Source organism: Sorex fumeus, unplaced genomic scaffold (assembly GCF_029834395.1).
Source record: "Sorex fumeus unplaced genomic scaffold, SorFum_2.1 ptg000037l, whole genome shotgun sequence".
Taxonomy (NCBI): domain Eukaryota; kingdom Metazoa; phylum Chordata; class Mammalia; order Eulipotyphla; family Soricidae; genus Sorex; species Sorex fumeus.
The window spans coordinates 35,595,145-35,614,131 of record NW_026606094.1 but is presented as its reverse complement, the minus strand read 5'-3'; the positions used below and the strand labels follow the sequence as shown (position 1 = coordinate 35,614,131).

Sequence of the window (18,987 nt, the reverse complement as noted above, 5' to 3'; positions counted from 1 at the left end):
CTTAAGCAATCTTTAAAATACTATAATGTTGTAAAAAATATCTCATTGAAAAGTGGACAAAATAGATGTATAATATAAAAGTATAATATAAATGTTAGGCTAATAAGATCTTTATCTGAAAATTTTCCTCCAAAATATGGGTCTGAAAGTTCAGTATTTGGTCATTCACAGAGTAAACTTTCAAAATGGAGGGCAAGAAGAATATTAAAAATTAAAGTAAAATTAATTTGTTTTAATAAAAGTGTAACTCAGCTTTTCTAAATATTTTATTTGCAAAATGGTACAAAGAATTGTGATGGTGAATTTAATGACTTAATAGTCATAAAGACATGCTAATGCCTTCAATAAAAAAAGGCCTCATGCAACCTAGTGGTTGAGACAGTGCTTCTGCTATACTTCCTTATACTGTTAACCTCCATGATTGTCTTTCTAGCTAATAAATTAGAGAAAATTAAGCCATTTAAGACTCTAAAAATTAAAGACATTTTTTATGCTATTAATTATAAGCATTCTAAGCCATGTACAAATAGATTATACTAAACCTGTTTTATGTATAAGGCATTTTCTCCTTTCTTCTTTAGAAGCATGTGATCTTAAGTATGTAATTAGCAAGCTCATATGCATTATTACTATTTCAGTGAAATGTAAAAGATTTATTTTCTGCATGCTTTTAGTACCACAAAGAACAATACTGACTGTTAGCTATAATAGATTACCATATACAAGTACTCTATGCTCATGTAGAATCATATATTAACACTCAATATTTTGCTTTGTTATCTTGCAGAAATGTTGGAATCCAATAATTTGATCACTTTCAGTGGTTTGGCTAACAGTTCCAGTTATAATACCTTTCTTTTGGATGAAGAACGGAGTAGGCTATATGTCGGAGCAAAGGATCACATATTTTCATTCAATCTGGTTAATATCAAAGACTTTCAAAAGGTATCTCTATTATAATATATGAACTCTGCTACTTTTGAAATGTTTATTACCAATAAAATTTCATGATGACTGGGAAAATTATTAATATGTCATTATTTTTATTTTATTATTATAAATTTGTTCATAATAATTTGTTGCATTTAATATTCCAACACCAATCCCACCATTGTTGCATCTTCCTACCACCATATTTCAAGTGTTTCCACCCCATGCCCCAAAGCCTGCTCCCAAAGCTGAGCCTAAATAATTTATTTAGTTTTGCTTGTTAATGATTCCAGGGTGAAATACAACAATATTCACACACTTTCTTCTAAGGAAAGTTTTTGATAATATTTTATCCTTTCAGATTAAAAAAGGGTTATGCATTAATTTGTCACAAATCAGTGAATGTTCTAAAAATCAAGAAGGAGCCAGATATTTTTAATGATTATTACATGAAATACTAACTTCAGTTTAACCTTCCTTAGTTACTAACTTTTCCTTTACAAATGAATATGAACCAATACAAAAATACTACATATTTATTTCTTGCACTATCCATAGAGAGATGCAGTTCTCTATATTTAAAGCAAAAGCAGTTAATCATGCATTGCATATAAGTCTAATGCCATTTTTTACCTTTGCTTGCAAATACAATTTATTGAAACACAAAGACTTTCATTTATTTAGACATTATCTTTACTTTGTTCCACAATGACAGAGCTGAGGAATTATAGTAAAGCTCATCTGCTCCTAAAGTGGGATTGAACCAGGGTCTGTCATATGCAAGGCAAGTGCTCTACCTGTCATATCTCTCCGGCACCATATCACTGTTCACTCCAGCCTACTATTACTGTAGACCATCATGGCACAGCTTTATCTGGCATGATTGAGGAGCCATTGTCACCACCAGAAACACCAAAGATGGGGCTAGGAGGCCTTTTACTCAGTTCCAGCTATTGAAGTAGGGTCCTTACACATGGAAGGCATCCACTTCTAAAAATAATCAATATTATTTTAATTAATACTTGATAAAATGGATTATATCATGAGTCCTATTCATCTCAACACCAGCAATCAAGGAAACTTGAAAAAAATAGATTTTGAAGTAAAAACTTTTAAAAATCTATATTGCATAATCACTCTGGAAAACTAAATGTAAAGTCAATAAATTTAGCTTTCTATTGTTACCATGTCCCAGAAGAAATTCCTATTTGATTCTTTTCCAATCTAAACTTTAAGAATCAATTATTTATCCTTTCCCTGGTCAAGGTGAAGCTCAGGGTCTGAAACATGCTATATAATCACTGTAATAACTACACTGTCTGAGTAATGTTCACATTAAAGATGAGCATTTCTTGTTCATGAATGCTTTTTATTAAGCAGTCACACTGTACAAAAGTTTATAGAACAAGTAAAACCAGACAAATATAACTTTAAGTCATCTCCATATACAAACATAGTGAGAAATAGACACAGGAGAAAAATAGTATATAAACTGAAATTAAAGTGATGCAAATGAATACAAATCCAAGAGCATTTAGGACATTTGTACATACATGAACTTTGTGTGATATAAGTGTGTTTTTCTGTTCCCTAGATTAAAATCACAATCTTTACTTAAGCGCATTTATTGTGAATTATCTAGAATTTCCCAAATGAATCATAATCAGTCACTTGGAGACTAAAAGCTTTCTGCTAGTGATGATTAACTGCTACCATATCTTTTACATTGAATTTTCCCCACTCCCACCCCACTGAGTATAGCTGAGTTACAAGAAGAGAAAGATAAATTAAAAATATCAAATTGTTCTGCCCTCAAACAGAGTTCTTTGAATTCTTTGAATTTTTGAAGTTTAGAAGAACTAGAAAATTTTGTTTTAATTGAAATGAAGATACATGATTTATTATGAGGGAAATGTGGTCTCTAAACTTCCAATAATATCTTAGTTCACCTGTTACTCTTCATATAATATAGAAACCTTTGGAAGAATGATGATCAAATATTATTGATTAAGCACACAATTATTTCTTAGTATAGATTAGGCTAATACCTACATTGTAAGAGGTTACACTTTACAAAATTTGTTTATTTTGTTTCATTCGGGCCCCAAACTGATGATGCTCAGGAATTGCTCCTGTATATGCACTCAGGAATTTCTCCTGGTGGTGCTCTAGGGACCCATATGGGATGCCAGGGATCAAATCTGGGTCCAGTACAGGCAAGGCAAACCCCCTACCAGCTGTATTATCTCTCTGGCCCCTCTGTTTACTTTTTTGTGTGTATGTGGGTGGTTATACTTTTTTTATGTTTTTTTTATGTCCTCTACTTCTTCAAGATTTATGAAGATATCCACCTCCTCATTTTTCATTGACGCTTTGTGATTTATTATTAATAGTGATATTTCAAGCCAGAGTGTTTCACAACGTATTATTTCACACCACACCCACCACCAGAGTGTCATTGTTCCTCTACCAATGTCCCCAGGTTATCTCCCATCTGTCCCATCTCCTTGACAAACTTAGTTCTGCAGACTGACTCTCAGTGGCTAGTATTATCAGTCACTTCAAGTTTTCTTACTCTGTTTCTTTGTATTCCACATATGAAATAATTCCACATATTACTTCTTCTTCTAAGTGGCTTTATTATAACCTCTAATTCCACTCACATAACAGCAAAATGGACGATTTTATTTTATTATAGCTGAAGAGTATTCTATTGTTTATATACTGCAGCTTCTTTATCTACTTATTTGTTCTTGGGAATTTTTGTTGTTTCCAGATTTGGTCTGTTGTGAAAAGCACAGCAATGAAAATAGGTGTGCATTTATTTTTGTGAACTTAATGCTATAAAGTTGTAGTAATCAAGATTGTGTGGTACTGTGATAAGGACTCTGACAAGAAGAGTAGAATTTAAAGCTCAGATATAAACCTGCTGTTCTATGGACACCTGATCTTTGACAATGGTTGTAGTTTTGTGAAGTAGAACAAGGAAAGCCTTTTCAACAAATGGTGACAGGAAAACTAGTCATTCACATTTTTTTAAAAAAGAATGCTTTCTACAATATAGTTAGAAAATACACTAAGTTGATCAATTGCTTATTCTAGCATATTGTGCTGAGAATTTTCTTAGAGAAATGCACATGTTTTAAAAAATATTGTTTCATTTAATAATAAAGTTAGAAAAATTTATGCCACTTTCCTTTCTTCAATAGATTTTCAGGGCTTTGAGAGATGTTACCCAGTCGCAATCTGCATTACAGCTCTTTCTGTCACATGCAACTTAATCAATTAACTTCAACGATCCAGTTTGTTCACCTTACTTACAGAGACAATACTAATGACTATATAGCATATGATTTATGTTCATGAAAATTGATGAGGCTATTGCTGAATCTAATCTAAAAGCTTCCTGCCACGCAATACTTTATAGAACCTTCTATATCTCAGTTGCCCCAACTTGGTCTAGAAGACTATAAAGTTGTAACTCTTAATGAACTTAATTGGCATAAAAAATGTTTCTTTCCTGCTTCTAGATTGTATGGCCAGTATCTTACACCAGAAGAGATGAATGCAAGTGGGCTGGAAAAGATATCCATGTAAGTATCAATTGTTATACTATTTCCTTTTTCTTTTCATATTACGTCACTGGTGTACCACAGCTTACATATTTAATTTAATTAGAATTTATTATTTTTGAATTTCAAAACAGGCCTATGTTTTTCATTTTTTTCTTAATAAAAAGCTCCTGAAATACCAATCAATTTGTTTCCTGGGACTTATAACATTTTTTCTTGATGAATATTTAAAAGTAGGATTATTATCTTTACCAGTAATTTCTTAAATAACCACTTTGAAAGATTGAGGGTAAATAGAGGTATTTTTTTCACCACATGATTTGTAAAATGACATGGACAGTTTGGTGGAAATTTTGCGCTGTAATAAATAATACTCAGCTGTGAGTTAAAGACAATAATTCTTTTCAAAGAGCTCTTATGGTGCTGAAAACCACAAGAATGAAGCTGGAGTGGTTTTTGCAGCCATCAGGACTCCAAAATAGAATTGTAAGCAAAATAGGAACTGACCTGAGCACTTACAGAAAAGCAAACTAAAACCCTCCTTCATGCCTTCTATGGTTTCTAGAATCTGGGTTAACACCTTCTCTCCTTTGTGTTTTAGTGTTTTCTCAAATGTCCTCTAGAAATAAATTTCCTTGGACCTCACTGTCTTGGACAATGTACCTTCTTTTCAGTGTTCAATTTATTCAAATGCAAGGATTCAATAGGAAAACATAACAGGGAAAGTGATGAAAAGACACTGTTTAGTTTTAGGCATTTGGAGAAAGGGCCATTCTTGGCACTAGTTAAGACGACAACGGAGGCATAGCCACCTGGGTTGAATCGACATGCCAATTGCATCACTGTGCAAGAATCAAATAGAAAATTGAGTCCTTTTCCCTATTCTCCAAGTCAGCTAAAACGACATCATTACTTACTGTTCAGTTTTACATCAAACACATGTGTTGAATCAATAATAAATTTTGGGCAGCTACTTATTAAAGATTAATGGAGGAAATCTGCAGTCTAATACATATTTAATATAGTATATGATTACACACATATATATACCATATACATGGTACCCCAAACCAAATTGGTGTACCATACCTAATGGTGGTAGGGGTTACTCTTGCTCTGCACTCAGCAACCACTCCTGACAGGCTGGGAACCAAATGGAATGCCAGGTATTGAATCCGGGTTGTTCATGTGCAAGGCAAGTACCCTACCTACTGTACTATATCTCTGTCCCCAGATTATTTATTATGAATATACTATAAATAATATGACACCGAGTCTATAATTTTTATAAAATTAATATTTGTGTCACTTATCTTGTTAAAGTGACTACAGAATATTTACTAATTATACTTATTTTCTCGGTGTTGTAGATTATAAACATTAAATTGTTATGTCATTTATTTTTAATGTATTATGCATATTCTTATTTTTGTTGTTATAGCTGTTTTAATAACTGTATATATTTTAGATGAAAATTTTATATATCTTTAAAATTTATTCCTACACATACCATATATTTTTATCCTGTTATTATCCACCTTTATTTTTAATTTTCACATTTTTCTAGTACTTAAGATTCACTTTGTCATTCACAAGAATGACGTTTCTATTGAGGGATTAACATCCTTGACCCTGTTTTGGAAATAAAAACTGAATACATGCTAAGTAAAAAAGTCTGTTTTGAATAACTAGCTCTCTGAATCTTTTTTTGTTTATCCTACTAACCCATCTCTTTTTACACTAAGTTTCAATAAAACCAAATGGCAACCGTATGATTGTTAGAAATATTTTGAACATTGTTGGAAATAAATTTTCAACCATCTGAGATGAACTAAAAAAGCAGATTCTCATAACATTACCAATCTTGGGTAACTTTCAAAGTATAGCATGAAAGTAAATTGTATACCTAACATTAAGTTCATGAATTAAAACTTCTTGAGACATTCATTCATTTTATCTTTAGCCATTATTTATTTTAATACTCCCATTTATATTATAAAATGTCTATTAATTTTTTTACTTGAATTGTACATATCAACTTTTTTTTCCCAGCAAGCACAATTGAGAAATTGAAGCTACACTTGTGTCTTAAGCTGTAGCACAGTTTCAAATTCACACTAATCCTGGATTTTCTTACTTTTTTTCAAAGGTCAAAGTTTTCATTCTATTTTAGGGACTTTACATCATGATGAAATGATTTTTTAATAGTGAGAAGTGACTCCTACTTTCTTTTCAAATACTTAACACCTAAAATCCTTATGTTTGTCTGTTTGAAGAAAAATTTTGCCAGTTCTCACACTGATGAATAGAAGCACTGACAGCGCCTTTTTGCAGATTATTTATGGGCTTTTTATATAATGAAGATAGTTGAGAGACAATATCCCCTACTAGAGCAAAAGTTGCTTTGCAGATAACCTTAAGAAGTAGAGCTAATACCTCCCTTGGGAACAAAAGACAGACTTATTTACTATATAATACATAGAATGTAGCGTCTTCCTCAAAATGTAATGGTCGGCATGCTTATTGCATCAAAAAGTTTCCTTACTCCAGGAGTGCTATCTGATGTTGCAACTCACTGCCTATGCAGGTCAACCTATCTTCTTAGTCCACTCTGGAAACTAGAATTTGGGGAACTGACATGAAAATCGTTGGTTCTATGGTCACTGAATAAAGTTCTTTATTTCTGACCTAAGTGTTGTGTATCTTTTGCCAGCAACCATGACACCGTCAGAATAAGGAAAAGCACAGATACTTTATAGTTTTGTTTTGTTTTTAAGATAATGATTCTAATGTGGGGACATTCTAGATCATATAAGAAATAAATGCCTATAGTTAACTTATTAAATTTTAAATTGATCAGAATTACAGAGAGAAATTTAATGATTTTTAATTTTACAAAAAATGATTTTGTATGTCAGTGAAAACATTGCCTTTTTTAAATGTCACAGAAATGAACCTAGATTTTCATGTGTGCATGTGCATGTGTGTATATGTGTCTATGTGTGTGTGTGTTATTCTTGCGCATATACCAGGTAAATTGAACTAAATTTTTATTCTTTTAATTCCTAATTCAAAATAATAATGCTAAAGTTTACAAAGAACTTATTATATATTAATAACATGTTCTAAATATAAATTAATATATTGAGAAAAAACACTTGGCTGTAAGATACACTTTTTTTCAAAGAAAGGGGAAAAACCAGTTTAATATATATGTTGACATATATATGTGTATAGTTAATACCTGGAAAGTTAAGTTTTAAGGGTATTTTAGATGCTATGTGTTATTCATGTTTTATTGATTGATTTTGCTTCATAGACTATGTGCATATGCATATATGATTATGTATTTACACATATATACTTCCACTTTTTTGCTTGCAGCCTGAAATGAGCATATTTTTAACAGATTTTTGGATATGAATTTAGATTTTGTAGCCCGCTACTGTACTTATGTCTTATAACTTCTAATAGAGTTTTAGTCGTGTATATAGGGTTTTTATTTAATAGTATCATGTCACTGCACATAGTAATAATGTTACTTATGTATAATATAGATCTTTCATTTCATTTTCCTGATTAATTGCTGAAGTTAGGACATCCAATACTATATTAAGTAATAATAGATGAAAGTGGATATTATAATATATTAAAGGTATGAGTCTTTTCTCTGATGCTAAAGGAAAAGCTTTCAGTTTTGTACTATTATGACTTTAGCATGGCTTTATTATATATGACCTATACTATATTGAATTATGTTTCTTCTAATCCCCACTTTGTTGAATTTTTGTCATAAAAAGATCAGGAACCTTGTCCAAAACTTTCTCTGTTTCTAAAACATGATCATATGATTATTTGTTTTTTGTAGATATGGTATATACTATACTACATTAATGTTAAAATAAAATCGTAATTATTATATCTAAATAGGCACTGCCAAGTGTTACATATATATGGGTATGTGTTACATGTGATATATATCACATATATGTGTATATATGTATATACATATTTACACACATCTTTGTATCTTTGTATGTTTTGACATCAGGAATTAAAATTCACATAGAGACCCAAATAACTGAGATAGTACAGGGGTTGAGATCAATGTCTTGCATGTGGGTTAGTCCTTGGTTGACTTCACCAGCATAGCTCCTTAAGCATCACCAGACACAGCTCTGGTCATCCTCAGAACTGTTGGACTTGACTTTCAGCCCTGAAATGGACTGGTAAACACCTATTTCCTTAGGCCTGGCAGTTACCCATTAGTCCAATTGGCTGAGAATTATCTGGAGGGATTCTTGGAGTCCTTGAATACTGTTTGGAAGCTCCTCCACAGAGGTAAATAAAAATAATTAAATAAATAAATGCAAGTAAGGATAAACTTTAGAACACTTACTTTGCGTATGTGAGACCTGAGTTTGATCTCTGGCAGTGAAAAAATTAAATTTAGAAAGCATTTTAACTATAAATTTGCAAAGTAAATCAGTTGCCTAGAGATGTTATTATTTTTTAATGCTGAAGAGATTTTGAGCTCTGTACCTTATTATTTGAATTTTCAATTGTATTTCTAAATGATTGAAATAAATCAAAATACATAAGCTTATTGGGCTGGAGTGATAGCACAGTGGTAGGGCGTTTGCCTTGCATGCAGGCCAACAAGGCCGACCCAAGTTCGATTCCTCCGCCCCTCTCGGAGAGCCTGGCAAGCTACCGAGAGTATCTCGCCTGCGCGTCAGAGCCTGGCAAGCTACCCGTGATGTATTCGATATGCCAAACACAGTAACAACAAAGTCTCCAATGGAGACGTTACTGGGCCCGCTTGAGCAAATCGATGAACAACGGGAGGACAGTGACAGTGACAGTGACTTAAGCTTATTAAAATTTTTCTTTCATTTTCTTACACAGCATATTTTACCCATACATCACTGCACATACTTCGGTGTACAATAAACATTTTATGTATTGTAACATTCATTAGAACGAATTGGGAAATTCCTCTGGGAAAAGAACTTTGGCCCAGACCTCAAAAATATAATTAGTTGGCTATTGCAGGTAAAGGTAAAGGCCCTCCCATTGTTCATCAATTTGCTCGAGCTCAATTTTTAACAGTATAGTTTGCATTCTGCTTTATTAATCTTTTTACTTTCCTTTTTCTTTATTTTCTTTACATACCATGACTTACAAAGTTGTTCATAAAATGGTTGTTACAGTCTTTTGGTGTTCCAGGACGAACCTCACTACCTGAATGACCTTCCTTCCATCATTGTCCCCATTTACCCAATCACCCTCAAGCCTGCCCCCTTAGCAGGCACACCATAATTTGTTTTATATTTCTTGTTACAACCAAATGGCTAAAAGAATCATCAAATACACTTCAGTAAAAGAAAATTTGTAAAAAGTATTATATCTTGTCCTAAGTTCATTAAGTCTTTGTCTGAGGATTTACTAAACTGTTCTTCCCTAGTTGAGTCTTCTGTGTCATTGGTTTTGTTCATTGAGTTTAGTTGGCTTTATATGTTGCTCTATTAATCTTTTTTTTTGTAAATGCATGTAATATTATTGGCCACATATGTTCCAGAGGCTTATGTTTATTGATGGAAATGCTGAGCCAATAGCAAGAGAATTTTTATTAACCATATTAATACCCTCACAAATACTAAAACAGGCTCATTTAAGACTACTCCAAACCCCTTCATATTTGTATTTAAAGCAAAGCCTGAGAAATTAAAAAAAATTAAAATTTTTATTTTCTAAACATTTTTGCATCCCAGGTTTCTGTGTTCTCAGATTGGGGACAGGGGTGGTGCAATGTTAACATCCTTGGCTTTGGCCTGAGCTCCACCCTCCTGGTGCTTGCAGCAATGTCCAGATGAGCTGGATTCCACAGAACTGGTTTCTTGCTCTATTAATCTTAATTAATGGATTTCTGCTCAATTCTGAGAGTAAAGTTATCCTCATCAATTTAATAGCACTATGGGAATATTACTTTTACATATGATATGTATCAAGGCAAAATGAAGTAGGTAGTTAATCTTGACTATTTTTAAAAATTAGATACATATAGCTTTAAAAACCAACTCTAATGTACATAATACATTATAAAGCTTTATTGAATCTTTATTTATATAATTTAAGTTGTACATATTTCTATTTACTGCCTTTTAAAGGTTGGTAGAGAAAACAGAATGCAAAATTCTGGTATTTGTAACACTATTTTAGAAGACTGAGAACCTTAAATCTGCTTTTAGTTTTTATGTATTTTTACAATATATTCTTAAAATTTCCCATTGTTACATTAAAGTTAGTAGCAAAATATACAAAAAATAGATAATTTGCTAAATCTTGTCCATGAATATAAACTTAATTCCATTTTAAAATTGAATAGACTGGAACTAGGGAGATAGTACAGTGGAAAGGTGCTTGCCTTGCAAATGGCTGACCTGAGTTTGATGTCTGGCATCCCATATGGCCCTCTGAGTACTATCAAGAGTGATTCTTGAATGCAGCCCCAGGAATAACCCTTGGACATTGCTAAATGTGGCCCCAAAACAAAAAAGTGAGGAGATTGAGATTTAAAAATCTAAGGGATTTTCTTATAGTTATATAGCGAATTGAAGATAATACTTGATTAATTCTAATCCTTGTCTGATTTTTGTGTGTGTATCATTTATAATTAATGGTGCTTGGGATCTACTACTCAGCAGTGCTCAGAGTTTGCTCCCATCAGTGCTTGGGAGACAATGTAATGCTAGAGATGAAACCTTGGTCTTTTGAATGCAAAGTAATTCATACAGTTAACTTCCGATGCCCATGTCTCTTGAAACTCAGAAGTATATAAGTAGTTGTGGACATATTTTTATGAATTATAATTAAGTTAATTATAATTTAATTATTTTGATGTGTATGTTTTCATTAAATTTTTCAGTGCACCTCTTAGACATAAACACTTAGTATAAATAAATTGAAAAATCCTGAAGTTCCAATTGCTAATTGTATTCAGAAAATATTTCTAAAGAATCTACTTGTCTACACTAACATATACATGTGTATATGTGTATAATTCACATGCATTTATATGTATATACACATATTATTCATCAATTATATTATAAATATACATTGTATATGACTAAGATGTCTCCATTTTTATTAGACTTTAAGAGCACATTCTAATTATATATTACATGAAAGTGGTTGGACATTAAATAAAAAACTCCAAGATTTTTTTCTTTATTTTTGTGTCTTTTTTTTTTTCATTTTTGGCCACAGTTGGACACAAGCTTACTATTGCTAAGCTCTGTGTTCAGGGATCACTCTTGTTGGCATTCAAAGAATCATATGTGTTACTGAGAATTAAATTGAACATAAGAGGAGAAATGTGCTAGGTGCATATATAATCATACACTCATAATCAACTAATGTCAGTGAATGACATAAATAAGAGAGACTGATATTATATCACATAAACAAACACTGTCAAACACTGTCCTCCCGTTGTTCATCGATATTGCTCGAGCAGGCCCAGTAATGTCTTCATTTTGAGATTAGTTGTTACTGTGTTTGGCATTTTGAATACATCACAGGTAGCTTGCCAGGCTTTACCATACTCTGCATAGCTTGCTAGGTTCTCCGAGAGGGACAGAGGAATCGAACCCAGCTCAGTCGGAGTGGTTGTTTGCAAGGCAAACACCCTACCGCTGTGCTATTACTCCAGACCATATATCACATAAAATGTAAGCAAAACAGTTATTATTAGTGGTTCCAGAGGTAAGTATTTCAAAGTAAAATTAATCAAAGTTTCTTTATTTTTGAACTTTTCAAATTCCAAATATTTTTATCGAGATATCATAATTTTCAGTAAATATTGATCTTATTGTTGGCTACTTTCAGTTCTGCTACACAATGACCAGCACCAGTATGTCTATATAATTTGATATTTCCCCTAAGAAATTTGTGCTCCCTCCTTAGCTTTCTTAGTTCCCAATTTCATTGAGCATGTTTCAGGATTTGTTCCATTGAGGGTTGATTATTCTCTTTTTTAATTTCTTTATATTTTGCATGTGATAAAGACCATGAACCTTTTTTTTCTTTCTGACTGCTCTTAATTTTACATCCTCCAATTCCATTAAATTTGTATCAAGATTTCATCCTTTCTCAAAGCTTCATAATATTACATTGTATGTATTTATCATCCATTATTTATCCATTTATCTGTTTTAGGACATGTGGGTTATTTACAGATTATGAGTATTGTAAGTAATGCTGAGATGCATTTAGATGTGTATATGTCCTTTCAAACTAATGTTTTATGTTTTGGTTAGTAGATGCCCAGTAGAGAATATTAGGGTCAAAAGGAAGCTCTATTTTTTATTTTCTATAGATTCCAAATCTCTTTCCAAAAAGGATGAGTCATATAAAAGTTTCTTCAGCACTACATGAGAGTTCATTTTTATCATATCCCTGCCAACACCTACTGTTGTAGACCTTCTGATATAGACTGCTTTTCACTCGTGGAGTTGATACTTCCTTGTCATTTTGATTTGATTTTTTTTGATAATTGATAATGAATGCATTTTAATGAACATGTTAGTCCTCTTTCTATCTTCTTTGAGGAAATTTGTTCACATCCTCTCCCCACATTCTAATGGGATTATTTTATTGTTTAGTTGTGCGAGTACTTTACATATCTTGAATCTCAATTTGATGTATGCATTGCAAAAATTTTCTTCTGGTCAGTACTTTTTTAGGTATCATTTTTGTTTTGACATAGTCTTATGTGTTTATTTCTGCTTTTATTTCCTTTGTCAGTGGGTTCTTCTCATTCCTTTTCAAACCTATTTTAAATAGTTAAAGCACTCATCTGGACAATGAATGATCTGTGGAATAAGTGCCTATATGTATTATCATTTTGATCAAGTTGGAAGGTTCTAAGTAATTTGGGGGGAAAAATTCCATAAAATTTAAACAATGTTTCTAAAGTTTCAAAATAGAGATTCAGTCTAGAGGTTGAAAACTAGACTAATGGTACCTTTTTAAGGTTTTTTTTTCAGTATGTAAATATTTTATTATTTTAGTTTAGGTAACATGACTGGAGAGATAGGGCGTTTGCCTTGCACGCAACCAACATGGCCAAATCGAGTTTGATTCCTCCGCCCCTCTCGGAGAGCTCGGCAAGCTACCGAGAGTATCTTGCCCGCACTGCAGAGCCTGGCAAGCTACTCGTGACGTATTTGATATGCCAAACACAGTAACAACAAAATCTCACAATGGAGACGTAACTGCGCCCGCTTGAGAAAATTGATGAACAACGGGAGGACAGTGACAGTGACAGTGACAGTTTAGGTAACGTGGTTGCAATACTGTAATAGTGTTGGTAGTTTTGATATATACAGTTACTGCACTTACCACCATCTAGGTGCCCAAGACCCTCCACCACACATCATTGAAATAAAATGATAATGGAGTCTTGTGAAGGAGTCTTCATTTATTCTATCAGGTCATTGCCTCTACGTACAATATTTTATTTATTAACATTTACAAAGACAATATAGTTCAATTAATATAATTGGCTTGCATAGATAAATAATGCAGGCCTCTAAATAATGTTAACTTTGGTGTCCTAATGAAAATCAATATCTTAAAAGCATAGTATTAAACAAAAATAATAAATAAATCATTAATGTAGAAAGATGAATCTATTATATTCTTAATAGCGAAGGTGAAAATATCTCACCAAATGGATAAAATATCCCTTTCACCATTTCAAAAGAAATTTTTTTAAAAAAATCCCCATAGATATTCAATAATAAATTGAATATTATAATCAGAACAGTTAAATCTAAGTTTTACTACATGTGTTTCTTTAAAGAAAAAATTTCTAACACCCTTCGTGAATGTTGACGTATTAGAAAGACATAATTCTGAGTGATCTGATCACAGCTATAGTCACATAGCATTAAAGAAAATAAGACAAAACATTATTGCCATATAAGTATGGAACAACTTTAATAGAGAAAGAAATGAAATAAGTGACAGGAGCAATCTCATGGATTACTCCTGTGGCACAAAGAGTTCTTATATTCAGCTAGCTTGCCAAATGAATTGACCAGAGAAAAAAGAAAGTGAGTAGATTAATTTCAGGAATTAAACTTATTAGTGGATTTTCATGCAAAAAAATGTATCTTCCTATTATGATAGGGTAAGACTTCCTTTGCTTTCCCAGCTGCCTGATTATACAATAAAATATTTCTTCATACACTATTGATGGGATGTTTTTAAATGAATGTTCAGTGACCTGAGGCCATGCTATGCTATACCCACTCATTTTAGGCTGATTTATATTTGAACCAGAGCGAGTTGTTTGATTTCATCCTGAACTGAATACATTTGAATAGAGTTTATTCGTCTTTCCAAAGTTCTCTTGTTTTCTCTTTTTATTTGGAATAAAATTTCACTGTTTCATCCAAATTTAAGAATATGCAAGGAGATAATTAGAATTGGAGGTAAATTATATTCTTTTGTGTAAGGTATAATTATCGGAAGTTAGTTGAAAACACCTAAGTTCTGTTTTAATTTTCATGCATGGAGCAGTTGTTTTGACAGATGGATGGACTTTATTTTTGTAACCGTCCGGGAAAAGTCTGCGTAACACAGTTTAATCAGTGCTACATATTTGTACTGTTTGTTTTTGAATTACTGTGCGTTTGGCTCCTATATCTTTTTCTAGGGGTAGATATTTCTTTGAAATTTATTTTTTCAGGTCAATACCTCTATGCATAATTCCTCTATGCATTTGATATGAATGCACTGAAAAGTCTTAAAAAACAAGTGTAAATGATTTTTCATTGGGGATGATGAATCATTCCTACTCAGGTGTGGCCTTGGGGTATACTGGCTTACAACTGACTTTACTTTTACCGCTAGACCAAGTTAACAATTTATAAAGTGGTCTGGAGAACGTTTCAGAAAAATAAGAGGTCAATATAGTTGTCTGACTCTTGGGAAACCAACTTGTTGCTAAAGTTGTCTGTGTATATCAACTTAAATTCCAAAAAGGATCAAGGTTTGAAAAATGTATTCATTTTGAACTGATTACATTCTCTTTATTACGTTGTAAATCCGCCAGTGCTGAGCAGAGCAGTGCAGTAGTTTAATGCCAAAAAGTACATTACATTCTGAGTTTTAAGAATCGTCATGGTTCAAAGAAAGGTCAGAAACACTCTTCTCCTGTCTCCCTAGAGCAGAAATGTGTGAAGTACGTTTCCTTTTTCTGCCACACTTCCTTCTTTTTTAGAGGAATGTCCAGGCTGCTTCTAAATAAAATGAATATCCTGTTTTGGAGTGCTCATAAACCTTGGGAGCTGCAAGATAGAGAATGAACACAAATGAATGACAGGATTGATACTCTTTTGTGTAGATTTTCTATTTAGTGAACAAATCCTTCCTAACAAGGTTTCTTTCAAGGATTTGCTTCTTCTCTGTCCAGTTCTTTTAATTGTAACCTCCTCAATTATTGTTGATGAGTTTTCACACTGCTTTTTTTTAAAACCAATTTTGAAAGTATTTCCTTTAATTTCTTTCTTTTAAGTGTCGTAGCACACTCTAAGCCCCAGAAATTTCTCTCTATTCTGTTTGCAAAGACCTTCTCTTCACAATAATATTGAGCTAGCCTCTGGGCATGGCAACAATACAACCCACTGCCAACTGGGAGGGATCAGTAGGGAAATGAATGGTATCATTCCAGGCCTGAGGCCAATAGGGTGGGTCTAGTTGCTTTGTAACACAGATAGACTCCCTTATCAGCATTCTCTGTAGAACCTTTTGCCAGGTTTCACAGCTATAGTCTTGTGAGTGATTTTTTCCCTAGCAGTTCTGTAAAGGAATAGTTGTCATATAGATGAGTGGTTGTTTTTTTGTATTATTTTTTGCTTTTTTTTTTTGCAGTTACTAGAGAACAAATTAAAAGTATGATACTCAGTGTGGTTGAATTCCATAATTTTAAATGCCAGTCATTACAGACACTTTTATTATGAATCAGTTATCTAACAGACACAGCAGGTGACGTCAACTTATATTTTTGTTCATAAATATCATATTCTCAATATTATTCCCTGGACACATAAGTTCTAGTCTCACATTTCTAGAATAAACTAAGCTGTTTCTAATGAAATTGAAAGTTTAGTTTGTGTTCAAAATTGAATGGCAAACAATTGGACGCCGTATTCTTTTCTAAAATGAACAAGACATCCATCTGCATCTGCTGCTATTATTTATTAGAATATTCATTTGCTTACCAATCTACACACAGCCAATTTCTTGATTTTAACATATGGTGTTGGAGTTGGTTATTTATAATCTTCAATGCTATAATATTGAGCCTACAATCAGGGATGGCTGTCTTTCTATGAAAGCAGAGTTTGTGGCCACCTACATATTTCAAAGTAAGGGATACCAGAAAGTATTTTCCTAAAAAATTACTTCTTTGCAAGTGACCCTCTCTCTCTCTCTCTCTCTCTCTCTCTCTCTCTCTCTCTCTCTCTCTTAAATACAAATAAATCCTTAGGGAGATCCCTTTGTAAATGAGTTTGTCAAATGGTTCTCTCTCCTCAACCTGTTTTCATTGACCAACTGCCCTGTCTTTTCCTCTTAGGCAAGGTAAAAGTATTACAAAATGAGGAATTTGTTGCTAAGAGTCTCAGACATTAAGTTATATCTGTTTCACAGCTTTGCACAAGATGTACTATATTTAAGTGAATTATAGTGATTCACATGTATCTCTTAAGCTAAGGTAAGTTTCTTCAGAATAACTTGCAAATCAGTTGATTTGGAAGCACGATTTATGTGTTTGTTTACATATAATATTTAGCTTACATATTATACATAATACTTTACAAAGGGAAAATTCACAATATAACTGGCATAATAATGGGGAGAATAGATGTTTATTTTAATTACCACTCTAGATTCAGCACACATTAAAAATCATGAGTATAATAACTTAAAAGTTTATATTTTCCTGCTATAATAAAATCATCTTCTATAATATGTTTCAAATTTTGAGGTTTTGTTATATTGTGAGTAGATCATACTTTTACATTTTTTAATATTTTGTTCATTCTTAAAGACATTAGGCAGTGGTCAGGAGCTTTTACATTGTACTGGAACTTACCTTTAAAGTTGGGTTTTCTTTCTTTTTCATTAAAAAGCATTAAAATATTGACATAGATTCTTTTCAAAGAAACCCTTTTGGTGGAGGTTTAGTATTCATGAAACTTTGTCATGAACAGTGTTGTAAATCATGACACCTCAAATTAAATAAATAAGTAAATAAATTGAATCTCACCATTAAAAAATACATTTTTTAAAATAATGAAATCTTTCCTGATTTAGATATTTTTGGCCAGAATTATCCATCTTATATTTTGAATAACCAACTTTTTCTTTGGCTATCTTTTATCAGCAGAAACAAAATTCTAAGATTCCTGTATGTCCATGGAAAAACATTTCTTTTCACAGGATCTACAGCTATGATAGCATATGTTGAAAATAAAAATGTCTATCTATTTATTTTGTATGTTATTTAGAAAATAAAATTATGCAGATATAAAAAATTCTTTAAATAATAAGAGAATGTCAGAATTTTCTTTCAAAACTGCTCTTACAATGAGGGATCCATGGCTTATTGAAAAATCAAACGTGATTTTCAGATGTCTAGAAACACCTTCAAAATTAATTTTAGTCACTCACTCTATGATATGATATTATGAATTAAATGTAATTCTAAACTCTACCATCTTTTCTAGCTCAACTTTGATAGAGATATTACCTCTTAGACTATGGAGACATATAGAGAGAAGTCCATTGACCTCCCTAGAATCCAGAGGTAGAGGCCTTATTGCAAGCAGATTTCATATAGTTTTCAAAGTTTTTGACTATTATTATGTTTTCTAAAGTTTTTTTTGGGGGGCTCACACTCGATGTTGTACAGGAGTTACTCCTGGCTCATGCACTCAGGAATTACTCCTGATGGGCTCAGAGGACCATATGGGATGCTGGGAATCGAACCCAGGTTGGTTGCATGCTTGGCAAATGCCCTACCTGCAGTGCTATCACTACAGCCCCGAAAGATATTAAAGTTCACCTTGTTATCCTTTAGTTTTTCTAAATTTATGTTCAAAATTAATTTTTATAAAGAAAAATTCACCACGGAATTTAGATAATTTATTAAATATCATTCTATTTTTCTATAAAATTAACTAATGATTGATCATCTATAATGGCATTCTTCTTTCTTTTTTATATTATTTGATTATGATATCTTAGCAATTTGATGATTGCTGAGTCTCACACGTAGGCACAGAAATTTTATGCCACAACATGAAATCTATACACTGTGAGAAACCAATATCACTCAGTTTTAAGAAGGCAATTTCATTTTAGTTCTGCGTAAATGAATTACATAGAATTTTGATAAACTACTATG

General features: G+C 32.3%; 1 protein-coding gene across 1 annotated transcript in view; it reads left to right on the top strand.

The window, feature by feature from the left end:
- Window positions 1-18,987, top strand: part of SEMA3A (semaphorin 3A) — a 232,359-nt gene that overhangs the window by 66,053 nt on the left and 147,319 nt on the right. The window contains exons 2-3 of the mRNA XM_056118541.1: window positions 788-945; window positions 4,461-4,523. Of these exons, the coding sequence (XP_055974516.1) occupies window positions 788-945; window positions 4,461-4,523 (221 nt within the window). The remainder of the gene's footprint in view (window positions 1-787; window positions 946-4,460; window positions 4,524-18,987) is intronic.